This window comes from Amblyomma maculatum, chromosome 3, assembly GCF_055883805.1.
Source record: "Amblyomma maculatum isolate TAMU_Amacu chromosome 3, ASM5588380v1, whole genome shotgun sequence".
NCBI classification, from domain to species: domain Eukaryota; kingdom Metazoa; phylum Arthropoda; class Arachnida; order Ixodida; family Ixodidae; genus Amblyomma; species Amblyomma maculatum.
Genome location: NC_139346.1, coordinates 108,361,985 through 108,383,303, shown reverse-complemented (window position 1 = coordinate 108,383,303; position 21,319 = coordinate 108,361,985). Strand labels below are relative to the sequence as shown.

Here is a 21,319-nt window from a genome sequence, read left to right as displayed (position 1 = left end):
AGTTCGATATATCCGGGTTCGACTGTATTTCTTGTAATTGTAAATTGGGTTTTAAAACTTTCCTGACGTACTGTACACCTCTGAAATCTCCCGTGCATCAGTGCTAAACAATGCTGCAATACACAGAAAACAATCTACTTCCTGTAATTAGTTTTTGCCAAACCTTGAGAAAGTGGCGGTTATTGATCCTCTCTCTCTGGAAACCAATATGTTAAATAGCTAAGATTACAGGGGCGAGCATGCAAAAATTAAGCAGCCCTGTATTAATGTGCCGTGAACATAGATGAAGTGTGGCAAGATTGGTTTAATTCTCTGGCAAGCACTAACAAAGAGTGAATTAAGGTACATTTACAGTGGCATGTGCTATTTGCAACTTTTTGCAATCCTGGCCCCTATATTTAGAACAAAATTTAGCTGGTGAGAAGGTGATAGCAACTTCTTTTGGAACTGCTATTCCACACTAGTCGAACCCAGATATATCGAACTCAAAGGGGATCGCAAAACAGTTCGATATATTGATAATTCGATACAGAAATCGGCTTGAGACGCCACTAGTGATCGTGAAAAATTATACTATTTGTTGCGAAATCAACACACTCGCATACTGAACCCACCCCCCACTTTTGCCCCCCAGAATTTGAAAACCAAAAAAAAAAAAAAGCGTTCGGAGGCACGACCTTCAATTTCAGCCCTTGCATCCACTGCTCATTATTGGCAACGCACCAAGATGTATGCAGCGATAACATCACGCCGTGTTTATCTTTTGACTATACTTTTGATAGATACTGCAGTAGCAGGGAGCAAACTTGGCGATAGAGCGAAGTGCAAGAGTGTGCCCACTCTTCTGCCGAGCTTTATCTCTCCTCTTCCTCTCCCTTTCCCAGTCTGTGTTCGCAGCAGCCTGCACCACGCATGCGCGGACAAGCCAGCTCAGCCCGTGGCAGACGCTTTTTCCAGTTCTCCAGTGTGTTATGAACGCTCTCCGTGCGGCGGCTGACGCGCGTCTCGTGTCCTCGCGCTGCACGTGCGTTATCTACGACGGCTGCGGATGCAAAAAGCGGCAGTGTTTTTTTTTTTTTTTTTGCGGGAGCTGATCATTGCCATCGTGCTGAACATGCGGTGCAGTGTAAGCCATGGCGACTGCAGACGTTAAGGACTGGCAGGCGTTTTTTTTTTTTTTTTTTGCGACAGACGTTCATTCTTACATCTATGAATCAACGAAAGCACGCGGTCAGCTACGATCATGACACCGACTTTTAGCATTGTTCGTTTCAAACGGCCGTGACATTTAGCATCTTGGTTGGTTGGTTGGTTGGTTTGTGGGGTTTAACGTCCCAAAGCAACTCAGGCTATGAGAGACGCCGTAGTGGAGGACTCCGGAAATTTCGACCACCTGGGGTTCTTTAACGTGCGCTGACATCGCACAGCACACGGACGCCTTGCTTTTCGCCTCCATCGAAAAGCTGCCGCCGAGGCCGGGATTCGATCCCGCGTCCTTGGGAACAGTAGTCGAGCTAGCATCTTGGAGTGCTGCCAATAAATGAGCTGTGGATGCATGGAGGGACGTGATGGTTGAAACGAAGGGACACGCCTCCGAACACTTTTTTTTTAATTCTCAGGGGCAAAAGTGGGGGGTGGGTTCATTATGCGAGGGGGTTGATTACGCGGCAAATACAGTATCATTTTTCACGATCTCAAGTGGTGTCTCAAGCCGATTTCTCTATATCGAATTATTGATATATCCAGGTTCGACTGTATTTTACTGCGCCGTTCAGTGCCTCTATGAAAAATTCCGATGAAGACAGAATGCCTGAAGTAAACGTTACACTGGATATAGCCATAGATTGCACTCACAGTGGGCGGCTGCCACACACCATTTTGTGTGTTAACACGATATGTTTCAAGATATCATTCAGTAAGAGATTGTCCCAAACAAGGTAACTGGCAACTTGCCCCCCCCCCCCCCCCCCCCGCCCCCATTAAAGGTGATTTGACAGTTACTAATAGCTCTACCCTCTCATGCAATTGCTTGATCAATTATTTGGACAACTTTGAAGCAATAAAAATAGTCACCTTGCGATTTTACTTCTTGATGCTTCAATTTCTGTCACTGATACGTACTGATATAAGAATTTTCTGCTCAAGTTACCCAGTTATGCCACATTTCTGTTGTCTTCCCCATTTTTGACATGTTTCCTAATTAGTGGCACAGTAAATGCCATTAACCACACAGTGCATGATGACTTCACTCTTAGAAATTGGATCTTATGAGCCAAGATGAAGCACCACAGTTGTGCATACTCACTTGCAACAGCTTCAAGTTTCACTGGAGTCAATGCCTTTCTTCCTTGCGTAGCTGGCCCGTCTTTGTTGGAAAACCGCCGGCTGGGGTTCCCTGTCACACTGCGATTCTTGAGGGCTGGCACGCCCCAAAGAACCTTTGTAGCCTCCTTGCAAAACAGCGAATCTCTTGTTCTTCTCAAGAGCCAACTCCACTGCTCTGAGGTCACGAAAACTCCTTTTCCGAGATGGATCTGTATCAAAGAAGGATTTTGCAGATATGAGCAAAAGATAATATATAACTATCATTAGGGTACAGTGATTACCACTGGATTTAGAAAAACAGGATGCATTAGAAAAATTCAACAGGTCTCAACTTTTCGCTTCAATTACATGGGGCAAGATGCACTAGCACAGGAACAGTGATTTAAGTTGGTATTTTCTTCGTCTATTTTCAAATTATGAAAATAAAGATGTTATAGGTTTCGGACATAAAATAGACCGTGGAAATAGATAAAATCAAGAGTCCTGAGAAAAACTACTGAGAACCAAACATTCAAGGTATGGTTGTTTTAGTATTGCTCAGCATGTTCACACATCTCCCATTCTGATACAGTCGAACATCAATATTGGGATTGTGTGGCAGCTTTTTTTTTTCATAACAGCAGCAATGATGCAGCCACTCTGCGTCGTCGTGTGTAAAGCTCGCCAGCTTCAATATCACTGATTTGGTGAAGTGCTTTCTTGCCGATTGACTGGGTCTAATGCATCAAATTAAGCTTATAAAGGCCCAGATCAAGGCCTACATTAAATAAATGAATGCAATGCTAACGCGCAGCTGAACTGCCTAGGAAACCACCCTACAGCAGCAATTTAGCTTGCGTTATCCCACTTAGTTCTTCATGCGGGCTCTTAAAAGAGGTGGGTGGCCCCACGGTATGGCCTTGCACCAAATAACGAACCACAATGTAACGAAATTCGCGATGTAACGCCATCAGCCCTAACGCAATAGTTTTAACGGCTTCCCCTGCAGATCCTCATTACTTTACAACTTGCTTAATCACCAATTCCTGAATTCGCGACACTATCATCTCACATCTACTCATTAGCCTATACTCGTGAGCTACCACATTCATCTTTTTTTTATTTCCCAATCTCTGCCCTATTGAAAACCATGTGTTTTTTTGTGATTTAACAAAGTAATTTTATGCCACACTTTCAAAGTCCTCGCACATCACATGCATGTATCCGCAGCCACGTTAAGATCCTAACATGAGAACTTTAGCCGAGACACAGCGCAATTTGCATTTCTACGACATCGACGCAAGTTTGAGGGGAAGGTTCAATAGGCGAGAGACTTTTTTTTCATGACAGTTGTCCATCCCTCCACCCTTCAATCGTCAAAGAAGGCATGCGGTCAGCCACGATCATAATGCGGGCTTTTAGCATCATTTGCTTCAAAAGGCGTTTACTGATACAGACATACCAATGATTTTATGGCAGCGGACAGTGCTCACCCCAATCACTGTGTGGTAAAGAGAAATCAAGGCCCATCCTTTGGATGGCGCTGAGCAACCGAACCAGCTGAGCAAGCCACTACCCCGCACTCCTGTCTAAGCCACTGGCACTCTGCCAAGTCCCCCCCCCCCCCTCACTGGAGCTAACACCCACAGAATGCACCAGTGAAGTTATCACTGCACGTCATCCTGGCACCCTGCAAGAAGTACACTGGACTATGACGGTGCGCAAGGAAGGGAGATGCTAACTACGAGTGTTTTTTTTTATTTGTTGGCGGGAACAGTGGGAGGCAAGTTCATTAGCATGTAAATAGAGTATGTGTACGTGAGGCCTGAACAATTGCCACGCACAGGTAGCCACAGGTAGCCCAGAAAAAAAATGATGCATTTGCGTCCGTTTGCTATCACCCATTATCCTCTTGATGTACAAAACATCTGGTACCCTTGTTAGTGCTATTATTGCCAGAACTTCTTGCTCATTTCCTGAATTCATAATTTACAAATTCCCACCTACTAGAAGTGTTCCACTAACCTTTTACCTTGTTTGGGCAGCTAGAACATGGGAACCTTGCCGTAACGAAATTCGTGGTTTAACAAAATTTTCACCTGCAAGTAGAACTTTGTTGTATCGAGTTTTGATTGTATCAGACACCCCACCCAAGGGAAGCGTACAAGCCAGTCAAGATGTGAACTGAGCGAACGCACTAAAGGTGTACTCAAGTGCTTTTTGAAAAACATCATTCTCATTTTAATTTTGCCCATTGGGTTGTGAAGAATGAAGTGTTAGTCACAGTCAATATAGCCAGAAATTAAGCCTACAGATATAACACTGTGGCCATACTTATGTCTTCAAGACTAAACCTCATCACTCTGCAGTGGCCAACGAAAAACAGCTACAGTCAAATCTCGATATAAAACATCAAAGTTCGATAGACACCATCTCAGAGTTCCCTGAAGTTTTAAAAGCTTGTCTCGGTCTTTCAAAATGATCAAGGCAGTCGATGGGGCAATGCTTGCAGTATGCAGAGGCCGAATTTGCTTTTTCTCTGCATCGATTTCTTGCAGTGAAAATTTCTTTCGTATCTTCTTGGCGCCATCGCTGTCTGCAGTCATTGCCAGACCTCGCAAAAACTTTGCAGCAAGATAAGATAATCCGTTACAAAAAAAAAAAAACATCTTCCCATACGCATGAATGGCACGACCCACTCACCAGCGAGTGACATACAAAACAGAAAATAAAGAAGGCTAGATCTGCTGGCTACCGCGCATTAACCGTAGCTTTGTGGTGGCCCTAGGAGCTGGCACCAGTTTTAGTGATGATGGAAGCTACAGCCCACGGACCATACACTGAAACGTCAGTTTCTATGTCACGCAAAAGTTGCGGCGCTGTTAATTTAGCCGAATTCGTAATACTGATGTTCCTATATTATAGAAGAAAATATTTTAAAATGTACATTATTCTGAAACATACGCTATATTGAAATTCACAATTCTGAAATATTTTTACATTAAAAACATAGGAAATCTGTTGGCGATTTCTAAAAAGTTCGTTAACTAGACTAAAGACTAAACCACCCTAAAAACAAGCACACATGGCTTGGCCATTCCTGGAGTCCGGAAAAAATTTGAGTCTTCTCATCGGATCATGTGAAGGCACTCCATCAGGCTGACCATTGGAATTTGCATAAGCAAAGCATTATGCTGCTGAAAGTTCACATGAAAACATACCCATCACGCAAACTAGCACCTTTAGAATTTCAGCCAGTGGTTATGGGACTACAAAAATGTTCTTACCTGGCCATTTACGTTGGCAAAGAGGGCTGGTGGCAGACTGTGGTCCATAGGCTGCAATTAAACAAAAAAGAGCACCAGGTAACTTATCAGCACAAAACTGTCTTGCATATCATGACTAAAAAAGCTGCCCCGTCTGTACAATATACATAGGGGCTAAAAATGTGTGCAACCAAGAAAGCCTTGAATAATGAAGCACCTGACTTAGCGACTCTAATGTTTGCATCTTTGCAAGAAGCTGATGCAATCGTGAAATGAGACTCGCATGTACACTGACAAAGAATGCTGAAAGCCCTACAGGCTCTAGCACTCGCCACCAATCCACCGCAGCCATGAGTGAAATAGTCAATTTATGAACCTCAGTGGGAATGGTTGCTAAATTTCACTATTTACTTGAATCAGTGACATAGCAAGCATAATTTCAGGCTTAACTAATAAAGCTATAGTATGCGACACAAGTATGCTCTGCAGCTACCATACCTGGTCGGGTGACTCTTTGGCAGCCTCTGCTGTAGTGTCATCAGTAGCCTGAACCAAGAATAGAAGAGTGATGCTGTGATAAGTTCCCAGGTAAACTGTCAGGGATTAAAATACACCACTGACACAAAACAATCATCTATTTCATAATTAAGTCCAGCTGAGTAGAATACCAATAAGCCCCACAACTGGAACTAAAATGACTACTACTGTCTTTATCACATGCTTTTGGTCTTTTTACCTGGCTTAGCAGAACGGCAGGCCCTCGATCACACACAATGTTCATTTCATGGCCTTGAGCCTCTTCCACAAGCTAAAAAGAAACAACATAAAACTGCACTCAATTGAGCATCTAGGACACTAATACACCACAGAAGCTAAAATCACTACACAGTTTCCTGCTTTACATAAGAATTTGTATGCATGCAGTAGCAAATGACTAATACAGCAGCAGCTCAACACCAATCATGTTACTGTAATATGCACATGTGCAGTGAACTGGCAAAAACTTGATATTAGACATCCAGTGGGAAAAAAACGCAGTCCTGTAGGTAGCACAGCCCTCCAAAAACAATGCTGGTATGACACACACTGAGCTATTAATCTAGACGTAAATGACAGCCAGAATTTACTTATTACACTGTGCACATTTTTAGGCTGTGGCAAATGACATGCTGCAGGCACGATTCCAATTTCTCTTTTCATACCTGGCCGGACGGCTCCTGAAAAGCTTCATACTCGATTTGTGCCACAACCTGATGACAGAGCAAAAGAAAACAGCAGGCCAAAATTAGTGAATGAAGCTTTAATACAGCTACAAATAAATTGTAAGAGGCAAAATTCCAGCACACAGGGGTGCTACAGCTGAAATAGGATATGTAGAAATTTTTCGAGCAGCAAAATTTTAGTTTTGGAGCAGTAAAATCCATATTTGGAACAGCTCAGAGGAAAAAATACTGCACCTTGCAGCACTAATTCAAATTCAGGAGCCGTTAAACATTGAATAAACCTTAAAAACTTCAGTAAAACGCCAAGTTGCGCGAGTTAGTGCATAATCAGGCAAGACACAGCGCAACAAGGGAGACAAGAGAGCAGAAAGAAGACTGGACCAGCGCTGAATAGCAACTGAAGATTTTATTGAAAAGAACACAAATACATACTCCATTCACAACCAAGAGCATGCATGGGCAGAACTAACAGCACTGATACCTGAAAACGTGAACAGGATCGTTGTGCTCACATATGCGGGTATTCACGCACCTGCCCGTCTGGCCTATATATCTTTTTCCACAGGTAAAGGGAACATCATACCCTGTGCCATGGTATGATTTTCCTTTTACCTGTGGAAAAAAATATATAGGCCAGACGGGCAGGTGCGTGAATACCCGCATACGTGAGCACTATGTTTCTTTGGATGGGGCCCCTTCTTCTAATTTGGCCTTACACTCGGATCTCAGTTCTAACTCAGTTCCAATTCAGATCCATGTAGTCTGCTCTTTAATGATACCGGGATTCTTTACAAGCCCGGCGATAAATTAACCACGGAAATCAGCGAGGCATTTCACATTCACAAAAATCACGACACGTGTTAGCACCCCATCTATTCTTATTCATGATTGTGAACTGCGGTATCTTGATTGTTAATTTTCACGTTTTCAGGTATCAGTGCTGTTAGTTCTGCCCATGCGTGCGCTTGGCTGTGAATGGAGTATATATTTGTGTTCTTTTCAATGAAATCTTCAGTTGCTAGTCAGCGCTGGTGCAGTCTTCTTTCTGCCCTCTTGTCTCCGTTGTTGCGCTGTTTCTTGCCCGATTAAGAAACCTTACTTTCAGCACAAAAAATGAAGAGGTGTGAACATCGAACCGTATGAACGTGATCCAAAGGAAATCTAGCAAGGGCCGCCTATCAGCGGTTCTGCGTGTACCTATCTTTGCAATAAGTGGTTTGTACTGCAAGGCATGCATAAGACTGAAAAAAAAAAAGTGAGCCATAAAAACGAGGAGGCTCATTTTTCAAACTTCGGAAATCGAAAAAAAAAATTGAGAAAAACTAGAGAATATGCATTTTTTTTGCATCTAGCGCAGTTTTACAACCTTAATCCCAGGATCTAATCTTGCTTGCGAGACTCATAAAACAATGTTTTACTATCTCCTAAATCCACAGCTTGTGTCGTGCAAGGGCAGCTCCAGAAAAGCTCAATTTGAAGCCTTGACGGCGAGCTTCCTATAGGCTGGCGATGACTCTGTGGTTATTTCGGGATGGCATGATGCTGTTCTAATGCCCATTCATACTTTTATCTCTTGCATTCACATGCCTCTTCCACTCTTGCAATACCGTTGCACTTTGAGGATGCTGCATCACAGGGGTCACAAGTCGTGCGGTGAATTACCACCATAACACAAAGGTGTTATTTGTAACAAGTGCTACTGTGTCTTGCTGCAAAAAGGGCCACGGTGTTACTTTTGATTTTGGAGCAATTCTTCATCAGTCCCATGAAGTTTGCGAAGTTTGCTCACTTTGGCATAATACTTCTGCATGCACCATGTCACTACAAACTGTGTATGCTAGACTGCATCTTTATTTTTGATGAGAACATTAACTATAGCAACTATATTAACTATAGCATTAGCTATGCCTTTATCACTGCTGTCATTCATTCTGAGTTCTCTTGAAAGACACGTCAGCCAACTTAATAACAGACAGAATTTTGTCTTTTTTGTTCTTTACTCCATAAAAAACTGGACTCTCTAGCTTACAGGAAATTACCACGATCAAAAACAAGTGCAAGTATACATAAGCTGGCCTCAGATGACAGTCATTCATAAAAGTGCCATAGTGAGTCAATCGCAGAAGCACGTCTAGGTTGTGAAAACTGTCATTGTAGCAAAAAAATATTCAACAGCAAAATATCAAAACGCCACTAAACATGCATTAAAGCTTCCATCCTCACTGTATTTACCTGGTTGGGGAGGACAGGTGGCACAGCAGCTGGTATCGCAACTGCTTGCCAGGTGGCTGGCACCTGAATGCCATAAGAGAACAGGAGAAAACCACAAATTGGACATCTCAGATCAAAACTGCAGTTGACTGGCTTTGCCTAACAAACTATGGTCAGCATGAAAGATGAGCACTTGACATTAAAAAAAACCAGAGCAACACGAACAAACAGGATGCATTACCTTACGCGGGAGAAACTTCGTGCTTGTTGAACAGCAGTCGCTGTCACTGTTATTTGCTGTGCCAAATGCCAAGCTTTGTCTATCAGATTTGAACCAAGCCTCTGCAGAAAAGTAAGTGAACAAATAATAATCATTTTCAGCTTCAACACTGACATAATTTCAAGTACAAAAGAACACTTGCTTGTGTAAGCGCAGAGCAATATCTGAATGCATTGCCCATTAAACCTGCAAAGTCTAACTCACCCAGCTTATTCTCCAGGAGATCTTGGAGGTTGGTGTACCGCTCTTGGAACTTTTCCAGGAGCACCTGTAGTCGTTCGGAGCGGTCGTTGGCAGCTTCCAATTTGTCCTCTGCGTGGCGCAGCCTTTTCTTCAGTGATCTGCAGCGCTCTTGTTCTTCCTTGAGTTGTTTTTTTGAAACCAAGTCGTCATCTGATTCTTCTTTATCGCTAAAGAACAGCTCTTGTTTTCTTTTCATCGATGTGGCCACCTTCCTTTTTTTTCCTTTCAGACAGACAGACTATAAAAATAAAAAATCACTGACATATCAGTAACTAGAAACTAAAAAGCTACAGCTGTCTAATATATAATGTGTGAAATACACAGTGCCACTTGCATGTACCAACACAGTAATTTTGGCTTCATTGTGAACATAAAACCATTGCCTAGAATGAAGTAAACACTCCTGAACAGATGAGAATACTTCACCAGAATATTATGATACATCAGTAAGAGCAAGATGCATTCTAGCTTCCAGCTTTTTTTTCTTTACAGCATGCAAATATCAAACCCAACCTCAATGCAAGTGTGGGGTAATGCAATGACAATGTGTTAAATACCAATATAGAAAGCCTGCCGACTTATTAGCTGCTTTCCTTTCCTACCATAATTACTCACAATGCTTTATCCATGATTTTCTCAACCTAATAACAAGCAGAAACTTTGCTGTCTGCAATCAAAATTACGAGCTTGTTTGTGCAGTTGTCAATGCTGATAGAATGACAAATGAGGCTGTTTATATACCACGCTATATGCTGGTGTTCATGCATGCAGCCAGACCCCAAGGAAAAGCACCCATTAAATGACAGGTACATGACAGCCGTCTGCCACCAATGCACTTTAGCAATCAAGTTTCATAACTTTAGCATTGCCATAGACGTTGTGCACTAAGACAATCTTTCCCTAACACAGCTTAGTTCTCTACATGTGTATACATGTAAACGCATGGAAGTGCCACCCCCTGGTTTCCTTGTAAGGGCGGCATCTGAACTTTTCACAGCTCACAAAGCAGCCTACCAAAAAACAAAAGTGTATAGGAAATTCAAGGTGCCGCCCATAGATGACACTCAATGCCACGGGTCATAATCTGTATCAACCTTTTTCTCTCTCACGAGCACCTGCTGTCCATAATCCGCATCAGTATCACCAGCTCGTTTTTTGCAGCTATTATAAGTTTGAGTTGTGGTGGCACGGTATTTCACTGCAGTTGTGGCTTTTGTGGTCTGATTTTTTTTGTCAAGAACTGCCAAAAATTGTAATTTTAGCATGAAGTGCAAGCACCTTCACAGCTACACAGCTGGCTTGTGCCTTGTCTATTGTGAACATGTAGCCACTGATCTGCACTTTACTATCACTTAACAGGGAAACTCTTCTAGTTTGGGAAACTTGTCCAGCCACTTTGGGATGTTAGACCCTATAAACTGAACCAAACCAAACCAAGATGGGCTTCGAGATAAAACATGAATCAACCCTTGAGAAAAATGCTGAGCTCTCAGGTTGATATTAAAAATCTGAATAAGACATATAGTTCAAGCACTGTACATCATCATCCAGATTCAAAGTTAAGGTGATGGAACCACAGCTGGCCAAGAGTCTCGAGTGGTCATAAATTGCAGTGTAAGAAGGGGTGCAGAGCTACAACGCTGCTTGCTCTAGGCCAACTGACAAATGAGCATATGAAGCAACAGCTACGCACGAGTCAGAACTCTCGGCCAAATTTTCATCTGCTCAAAGGGCCACTGTCCAGGAAAGGAACTTCTAAGCAAAGGAGCCCACTGTTTCGATCAAGTACCGGAGATAGTCTGTGGAAAATATTACAGTGACAAGCGCGCCGCAAAGCAACGAAAATACAAATCAAAACTCTCTCATGCTCTCCTTCAGAAAGCCAGCTTCCCCGTTTCCTGCGCTGGCTCGTCGAGCCACAGTTATGACGTACTTGCCGAGAACGACATCCATTGGTCCGTCTCGCTGACTGACGGGAGAAGCTAGGATGGGCCTACACCACTAATTGTGTCCACCCATCGCTTCTGCACTCTTTTCCCTTGCCCATTTCGTTTCGCGCAGCAGAGAGTGCCACCATCACCACCCCCCTGCTCCAAGTCCGTTCTGTGTGCTACACCATTTCTACAGCCTTCCCTTCTTTTGCGCAACCTGAAGCTTTCACTCCGACGTGACCTCTCGTTTTCTCTCCCTTTTAGGAGAGAGGTTCGGCGACTCGGCCCAACGTCAACGACACAGCAAAAGCGAAGAAAAAGAAAAGTCTCAAAGGCGGGGCCATGACGCACGCGAGTGACGTTCTCCACAAGACACCCCACCTCCCGTCAAACGCGAAGGAGGAAGGGGAATTTGGCTTACAGAGGCTAGGCGACCGAGCAGGAGAGTGAAAAACCTCTGAGAAGGGACCGAAGGAGAGGGAAGTGCAAAATCGGTTGATTGCGGTGGCTGTAACTCCCGTTATTAATTACTCTTTTCAAAAACTTCTGGTGGCCTTGCGTTGTGGGGATGAAGCCTCACAGCCACCGAGGAAAAAGAAAGTTTTACCGGAGGGTGGACAGTGGGCCTTTAAGAATTAAATGACATTGATCACATGCGAGATTTCAACTACTGCTGAAATAATGATTTCCCTTTATGGCCTTTTTGGAGAGAACTGCTTTTGAGCGGTTGAAGAGCGTAGCGCAGGGAAGGCTACAGGCATATATCAATGGCTAGCAACATGTGCTAACAGTCACAAGAGAATGGGACACTTCCATTTTTTTTTTTTTTTTTTTGCACCCCGCCGACTGCCAACTGAATTCAGAACCGTGTGTCTCTCTACCACAAGCACGGCTGATGGACGCGGCCTTTTAGCGCATTTTTTGTTATTTTATTGCTGTTCATTGGGATTACTGAGTCTAGCTCTTCTATGGGAGGAGCTTGAACGGCTTCATGGAATACATGCTGTGATTGCGAGTAAACAAACTCTTGAGCACGGTGTTTCTGCACACGTTCGACGCTTCCAAAGAAAACGAGCGTTGCCGGGGCACCACCCAGTAGAACCATACGGTATGTGCAACAGAAAGGGCATCTGTACCCTTCTCCACCGCGATTCTTTCCGGTCGTCTCCACCAGCCGCACATGCCAGGAATTGCGCCTCCAAAACCCTTCTATCTCCGTGACCCCTAAATTGGAGTTATGGCAATAATACGAAGAATCCAAACAATCTATGAACCTGCTAAGCTGACTGTGAACGAGCTCTGCACCATGGGAGGAAAATACGACATCATCACCAAGTAGATAACTAATCATATTGATAAATGGTGCTGTTAATGGAAAAGGTTGACAAAATTCACAGACACAAATAAACCACAAATGCAGCAAAGAAAACAATAGTAGTGCATGCTTTCATGTTCACAGCACAAACCGAGACGATGTGCACTAGTAGCCCTTTTATAGTGCTTGTGTACTGCTCAGACAAATGCCAAAGGCAAGCCAGTGACAAGCGCAATGGGCATACACATGTACAAGCTGAAGATGAGGTCGAAACACAGCACAATTGCAAAAAAGCAGGTAGGTGTTGCTGCACTTTGGTTTAGTTTAGGGGGTTCTTCACCCTGAAACAACTCAAGCTATGAGAGACATCGTAGTGGAGGGCCCCATATATTTTGACTATCTGGGGTTCTTCAATGGCCACTGAATCACACAGTACACAGGCCTTAGCATGGTGCCAAACCTGTGCCTTTCAGGTCAGGAGCTCAGCCCTGCTTTGTTGTGTATTTGTGATACATGCATTACTGTCTTTATAATACCAAAAAAGTTCAAAGGCAGAATAGGTAAATACAGCACTTTTTCTGAACAAAATGCAGCCTATTCCAGTTAATTTCATAAGTATGATGCCACAATACTGTTTTCATCTTTGTCAAGCTATCTTATCTTACATGCGACGTCATGCCGCATCTTCGAGAAATAAATGATGTAAAATCAATTACCTTTTGCGAAAGTGTGTCTTTCTCGGCAGTTTCCATTCGGCATTCCCCAAATATATTGTCAGGCACAGCAATGTGCTTCTTCATAGTTTTGATAAGGTCCTGCAGGTTTGCTGAAAAAAATGGGACCACTTGTGAACAAAGGGAAAAAGAAAAGCGACAGCAGAGGCAAAGAATTATTTACTACCACGGCCAACTACACCTGTGGGCTTTTGTTTCAGTCCCCTTCCCCTAGCGTAGCCGAATGGATGTGCACATCCCGGGACACTGCGGGGCGCTGCCAAAGTTTTACTATTTTGCTACGGCGAAGACTGAAACAAGTGAGTTTTGCACGAGGAGTCTGCCTTCAGTCTGCTGAATGCTAATGTGGGAGTAACCACCGTCAAGTGAAAAAAGCGCACTGTTTCGGACAGCCGGCAGAACCTACGCGCAAAGCTGGGAATGACAGCAATTTGCGATAGAGATCGACTGGTTAAGTAGCTCGTTAGCGCTCACTCGCTCGCCCAGACAGCCGGCCACCGTAGAAGCAAAGTGTAGTCTCTGACTGCTTCTACATAAATTCGACGGACATGCGTGCACGAACAGAACAGCGTGTTAATGAAGGTGCACAGCAAATATCTCAAATGGGACGGGAATTTATCACTGCAGCGTACACAGCGACTGCGCGGCAAAAATTACTAGATCAACTTACCTCCGAGAAGTACCACTTCGCCCGGGTAATGGCCCTCCAGGACCTTGCCATCCTCCACTGACCGCCAATATATTTCTTTGAACTTGCCGAGACATTCACTTCCAAGCTCGTAGTCCTTGATCAGGCTTAGGTTCACAATTGCTCGCCAGCCGTCCTCATAAACTACATATGCGAAGGTATGCCGTGACATATTTCGAATAAAAAAAAAGCTGGCCAAACATGCAAACACGCACAAGTCGAGTGCTTATGATTGATTTGTCTGACTAAAGCCAGAACCTGAAAACCATACGCGTGTTTACAGTAGCACACACTAGTAACGTGGTTATCAACAGTACCATGCTTGTCACATGTATGACAAGCAGACTGCCGGATAGAAGTTCGGATTGCTTTGGATACTTCCTTTCTGGAAAAACTACAGATTTAAAAATTTGATTCCAAATAAACTTTATGATTGGCTCTAGTGTTATTGTTTTGGTTAGTTCTGTAATTGTAAAATATATATTGGGTATGAAATATTTTTTATATCTTGATCACGGCGATCCTGAGGCCATGAGGCATGGTTGCAGCAGTTACGGCACTGTGGTGTGTCCTTCTCAGCCACTGCATTCTTGTACTTTCTTTTGTTGCTTTCTAGTGCGGTCTGCAAAGCTGTCTGCTTCTTTCGCGCTTAGCTCTGCTTGCGACAATTTGCTGAGACACCAAGGATATAAAATACTTGTGCGTTTTTACGGTGTCTCCGGTCGTCCTCATGAATGACAGCGTCGAAAAGAAGAGAAGAAAGTTGTATTTGGGCCCGGGTCATCCTTTAATCGTGCCTCGGTCGACTTACTACTATGGCAAGCTCCGTAGAGCAGAAAGTTTTGTGGCTGTTGACGAATCGTCTTCGACAAGCTTGGACTACTCCACTAGTGAGCATGACGATTCCATCGACAGCAATAACGGATCACTCGCACATGATGTGGAAAACGACAGCGAAGCAAAAGAAATCGATAGTGTGTGCGATCAAGGGAGTGACGAGGAAGACGACCTGCTTCATGAAGCCACTGCTGTTCCGGATTTTGATCAGTCGGAGCTTCTGGCAAAGTGTATTGGCGACTTCGGTTCGAAAACTTTACCTGGCTCAAAGACGACAGTGGCAGTGGCAATAGTCCTTATTATGTCCTTTATTGTAGCTCATGGCCTTTCCTGGTCTGCGACAGACGACCTCCTGAAACTTGTGGATGCTCTCTTTGGATTTCAGAAAAGCGGTCTGCCTCGGACAAAGTACCTCCTGAGGAAGCTGTGGTCGCACAAATGTGCGTCTGTGGTAAATTACCATTACTTTTGTGAGGTATGCACATCATTGCTCAAACCCGTGACAGACAGAGTGCATCTTTTTTGTGACATGTGTCAAATCAGTTCAACTGTTCAAGTTGTGAAAAGTGCTGGCAATATTTTTGTCATTCTCGACCTCAAAAAGCAAATTTCGGGATTAATTGGTAAACTGAAGGGCATCCTCTATGAAAACCTTTGCCATCTGAGGCAGCAAATTCAAGAAGATTCACAAGAGCTGCAGGACATAACAAGCGGATTTGTTCATCGATCCCTCCATCGCAAAGGTGCGCTGAACTGGTGTGATCTCACAGTTACTGTCAACACTGATGGCAGCCCATTATATAAGTCATCGAACGCATCAATTTGGCCGATTCAGCTGACAGTGAATGAGCTGCCTCTGCCCCTGAGGCACCAAAACACGATATTGGCTGGATTGTGGTTTGGCCATAAGCATCCAGACATGTTGCTGTTCTTGGCCAAGTTTGTTGATGCTTTGGGACATCTCGGACAACTTGTCTGGGAGTACGGGTCAATTTCAATCCGTACCAGAGTGTATGCTACGTGCATCTGTGTCGATGCTCCTGCGAGGGCATCTGTGGGCAACCATGTACAGTTTAACGGATACTTCGGCTGCCCATGGTGCCTTTCATGTGGAACAAGAAAGGAAGGTAGGCCAACTGCTAAGTATACAACAACATAGAAGGCAGCTCATTGCTTTGTTTAACCATTGAGAACATAATCAAAGAAAGGCAGGAATTTTCACCACAGCATAAATCCACTTAAAAAGATAAAACCAAAACAAAGACATACCAGGGTAAATGGCTAAAGCCTGCAATCCAAATTTCTGCCTTCTTTTTCTGGCAAATCAATATTTTTTTTGTGTCTACTTTATGGTACGGCTTCTGCTTTGCCTACAATGTATTTCTCGCTCTCATCTGTTTCATTAATAAAGGTTCTGATCTGTATTTTTTTTTCTTCGTTAAACTGCCTTCCAATTTTGGTTCACAGCATTATAAGTAGCTGATTTATTGCCATTGTCCTTTTTATCATTCTGTCTACATAGCATACATGCTTCAATACTCCCCCTTCAATATCAGTAATGCTGCCTTTCATAAGCAGTGTTCACATGGACTCGACATGAGGGGGTTGAGTTGAGTTATCGGGTCGAAAATCAGTTACAGGGCTCGTGTAAATGCTGTCGGTTTGGGTAGAGGGGTCGAGTCAACTCCGGCGCAGGAAGTGGGTTGACTGGACTTGACTCCGGTTCAGGAAGCATGTAAACGCTGTCATGTTGAGTCAGGGCACAGTGGGAGAGAAGAATAGTACAGGAAACACTGGAGATGGACAGGGGAAAAACCAGAATCATGTGCCATCTGCTATGTCTTTGCCTCGACGCGAAGTGCCACTGTACTTGCCGCTCGTCCAGAGTCGGTTCTGCGCTCATCTTATTGGGTTCATGTAAACTCGGTAGTGTCGAGACCACTCAAATCCAACTTCTCAACTTGACCCCTCGCCATCAGTTCTATGTAAACAGGACTATATATTCGTGTGTGTTTTGGTTTTTATTGTTCACAACTAAGGCTATCCTGTGCCAAAGATTGAGTTGAAAAAATTACGGCAGTTGTGATGAATTACTATATTTACAATGTAACACTTGCTTATTTCTACTGTTGCATCTCCCTAAAAGCAAGTTTAGGTCGAAAAGAATATTTTACTTGTAAAATACAGTAAAATGCTTTCTTTCGTTTCTCAAGTCTTCTGTTCGCAGAAATCAAAATAGCCAAATGCTCTTCTTTATTGGTGGCTTTTACAATAACTACTTTTCTCTTTACTTTCCTCCGATATCACAGGGAGATGGTTATACCTGGACTCTGCGCCTGGCACCGAAAGAACCACTGCAGGTGTCTGTAGAGACATGAAGCTAGCATTGAAATATGCGACTACAGTGAATGGACTCAAAGGGCCATCGCCATTAGTCAGACTCCCTCAGCTCGACCTTGTCTGGTGCTACACAGTAGAATATATGCACTGTGTACTTTTGGGTGTCACCAGACAATTCACGGACTATTGGCTAGATCCATCAAACAGCCATGAGCCTTACTACATTGGTAAGTGCGTAAGTGTATGCAGTGCTAATTGTGAACAAACCTCAGGAGGCTTTAAACTTTACTGCCTGAAATCAGGCGCCACAGTAGAAACCGCCAGAATGAGGATATGTCAAAGCATGGTAGATCACTTCAAATGTGCCTATTATTTTTTTACTATGGTGTTGAGTGAACCTTCGATGAAAGTTGCGTGGCCACTTTTCTCCCCCTTTACATATGACATGAAAAGTATGAAAGCTAGAACATGCACTGAAATTGAAGCACTAACACCACACCGGTGTCGTCTAAAAAACACTGAATGGTGCAGTCTAGTATTCATTGCTCTTCAGCCCAATTTGAAGTAATTGTATCATCAGATGCCCGTAAAGGGCCTTTAGGGTATGTGAAAAAAAAAATAAAGCAAACCTTTATATGCAGGACGCCCAAGCTTGCTCGAGGACCTCAACAAGCGCCTACTGAATATACGTCCACCTCATCACATCACTCGCCTGCCCCGCAACCTTAGGGAGAGGTGTTATTGGAAGGCTCATGAATGGAGAAACTGGCTCCTCTTTTACTGTATTCCTTGCTGTTGCCTTGTTCTCCCAGAGAGGTACCTTTGACACTTCGGGCTGCTTTCAGAAGCAATTTTCATTTTGCTACAAGAAAGCTTCTCACTGGAGCAAACTCATCGTGCAGGTGAGAGCTTTTTATCTGTTCTTAGCTTCTTATGCACAAGTATATGACTAACACAGATCTTGAGCTGCTAACTTTGATATACTATGTAATGTGCTGCACCACAACTTTTGAATCATGCGCAAAGAGAATTGCGACATTAAAAAAGTGTTGATGACACTTTAATCTCTTCCTTGGGTACTGTTTCTTTGACGACTTTATCTCTTAACTGTCCATTTTGGATGAACTGAATATAACCATCTTTTGTGTTGTATGTATTAACAGTATTATGGTCCTGTTGGGCTAGTGCATCACTTAATGTGCTCATTCACACTGCATGGAATCTCATTTCAGAACAACTTCTTGGAAGATTTGTCCAGCGTGTTGCTGGCCTTTATGGGGAATGCTGCATGACCTTCAATTTGCATCAAATCTTACACTTGGCACAAGCAGCGCGTAACTTTGGCCCTCTCTGGGCACATTCTGCCTTTACATTCGAGAGCGGCAATGGCCAGATTGTAAAGCTTGTGAATGCGGCTAAAGGCGTTCCAGAGCAAATTCTCGAAAGAGTAATTCTTTCACAAGAACTCAGCCTGCTGATTACAGTGATGCCTATGCCAACAAATGTGAGAGATATGTGCATGGGCTTTCTCGGCCACTTAGATACACAAAATGCTCGACATGTCAGTGGTACATGTGTATTTGGTGTGCCAAAACGAGTGCCCTCCCTTTCCCCACAAGAGGCTGCCTGCCTGGAGTCGTTGCTCGGTGGTGTCCCTCATCTACAGGAGCATTTCAGGTTTTCTTTCCTTGGAACCATTTTTCATAGTGAAAAATATCGACCCAGCAAAAAAAACTGTGCAGTGTTTGAATCCAGAGATGGTAAATTTTACTTGATAAAAAGAATATTTGAAGTCTCAGACACCTCATCTCCAGCACATGGAAAACTTTTCTTGATGTGTTCTGAGATAGTGGTTGAAGGCAGTGTTGCAGAATTCCCACTGCATATTTCAGGATGTTTTTTTTCTTTGGTGTATTCTTTGCTTGCACTCAGTGTTTCTGACATTGCTAAACCTTGTGTTTTCATTTCATTCAGCAGCAGAGAGCAGTACATCTGCTCTATTCCAAACTTGGTTGAACGAGACTGAGCAGTTTTGTGGATTTCAAAGATGCAGTTGCCTATCTGCGATAAGAATTAAAGGTTTTGTTTGAATGGCTAAAGCTTAGTTAAGATCAACAAAAATGTGGCTTTTTCCCATCCAGACACTCACTTCCGACCAATGGCTGTCCAAGATACAAGCCAGTGTCCTCAATCTCTTCAACTCGCCCCACTTCTAGCCTTAACAATGAAAAAGTGTGGGAAGTTGTTCACTTGTCTTGGATATTTTTTTGTATGGCTGCCATTTGCTGAAATGGAGTGCTTGGAAAGGAAAAGTTGCAATTTTCGGCTAAGAGACTTATTCATATTTTGTTTTTATCCAACATGCTGTTAGTACAGACTTGAATGATAGTTTACTATACTAGAATATTTGCATCTGATTGTAGAGTAATGCTGATTGCATGAGGTGCATATATATGATGTGGCAACGAATTGATACTATGGGAACACAATGTTTTGTTTCCCTTTCAACTTATTTCTGCACTTTCAGATTCGTTGATTACATGTATGGTTTGATGGATGTTTAAAAATAAAATCAAATGTGTAAATACTAAATTACTATTTACTCTGTTTTATATCTGATAGCCAGCTTTGTGGCTACCTGTATGTCACAAGCTGCCTCACAATAGAGCAGAAGTTACAGAGTCTCCTCGCTCCTCTGAGCATGCTTCGACATGACTCTCTGGGGCAGTGACTGGCCAGCGCGCATACCTGACGATGGGCCACAGTACAGCCAGCCAACAGTATAAAAGGCAGACTGCAGCACGCCCGCGGCAGTACGCTCTGGGGAGATGTGGTCTCTCGGCCCACTCTCGTGGCCGCTTGCTCTGGGAAAGTGTCTTGTTTTTTCACTGAGCCTGCGATCAACTCGTTTCTCTTCATCTTGTACGGCCGCCACTACTGATCAACTCTGCGACTACGATGGAACATGAAGGCCGTCAGAATGCCTTTTTTTAACAGACTGTCGGTTAACTGATTATTGTTTTTGTCTCTGTTTAAACCTTGATCTGGCTTAGTATTTTACGCTCTGTGTAACTCTTGCCTTTACTTACTTTATCTGGAATACTTGCTTTTTTTCTTAGTCTTCTTTTATCGCAGTGTTTGTTAATTATCAGTTTTTCCTCTTGTCATTTACCAAGTCATCTTTTATCACTATCATGACCTGGCATTTTTTTCATTATTATGCAGTGTAATTTGGACTACTAGTTATAAATATCCAATTGTTTGTAAACAAAAAGTGACTTTCTAGAACATGTTCCTCATTCACAAACTGACAAACATTCTTCACGGGTTGACCAGCCTAACCTTTAACTGTGTCCTTAAGCCTGATAGAGGTATAGCGGGTAACTATGAAGGGGATCCCGCGCCTGTGTTGACCGAAAAGGCGGGTGTTTGTGACACTCACAGCCATCATATTATTGCGTTATTTTCATGTCAATAAAAAAAAGGTGGGGACTATTTTTTTCTTTGCTTTTGTTATTCTTCATTATCTTCCTCATATTCATTATCCTTATGCAAGTTTTATGCTGCCTAGATATATAGGTACAGTTTGCATATGTATCTTTAATGGTGATACTATATACACAAATGTGGCAGTTATTAGTAGTGCTGCATGTATAAGATGTTTATTATTTTAAACAATGTAGCCTATAGACTTTTTCATTGGGCGAGGAGGAGGTCAGAACGCCTCCTCTCTTGGCTGTTGCAAACAGATTCCACTGCCGCTTCCATTGTACTGACGTCAAGTGCTCGCAACAGCACAGTGAGCATTGCGAAGACTCCTAGGGGGCCCTCGTTGCAAAGGTCTGTAGACTAGTGGTTTTGTGTCGCTCACAACAGCACAGTGAGCATTGCGGAGACTTCTAGGGGGCCCTCGTTGCAAAGGTCTATAGACTAGTGGTTTTGTGTCT

At 43.3% G+C, this 21,319-nt stretch overlaps 2 protein-coding genes and 1 pseudogene across 3 annotated transcripts; 2 read left to right on the top strand and 1 right to left on the bottom strand.

The window, feature by feature from the left end:
• Positions 1-2,345: 2,345 nt before the first annotated feature.
• Positions 2,346-9,723, bottom strand: LOC146195525 (uncharacterized; the record flags this gene model as incomplete). Its single annotated transcript, XM_084595966.1, has 8 exons — positions 9,489-9,723; positions 9,246-9,346; positions 9,026-9,088; positions 6,773-6,820; positions 6,307-6,378; positions 6,069-6,116; positions 5,592-5,642; positions 2,346-2,534 (listed from the first exon to the last, which is right to left on the bottom strand). Coding segments are annotated over exons 1-8 (807 nt in total), but the record flags the coding sequence as incomplete, so codon positions are not given.
• Positions 9,724-14,925: 5,202 nt separating this feature from the next.
• On the top strand, positions 14,926-16,877 carry LOC146195524 (uncharacterized). Its single transcript, XM_084596825.1, has one exon. The coding sequence runs from the start codon at positions 14,926-14,928 to the stop codon at positions 16,189-16,191; it is 1,266 nt and encodes a 421-aa protein (XP_084452951.1). The 3' UTR covers positions 16,192-16,877.
• Positions 16,878-17,338: 461 nt separating this feature from the next.
• Positions 17,339-20,127, top strand: LOC146195523 (uncharacterized; annotated as a pseudogene). The gene is made up of 3 exons (XR_014706026.1): positions 17,339-17,599; positions 18,014-18,274; positions 18,605-20,127. The product of XR_014706026.1 is annotated as an uncharacterized LOC146195523 (transcript).
• The last annotated feature ends 1,192 nt before the right edge of the window (positions 20,128-21,319 follow it).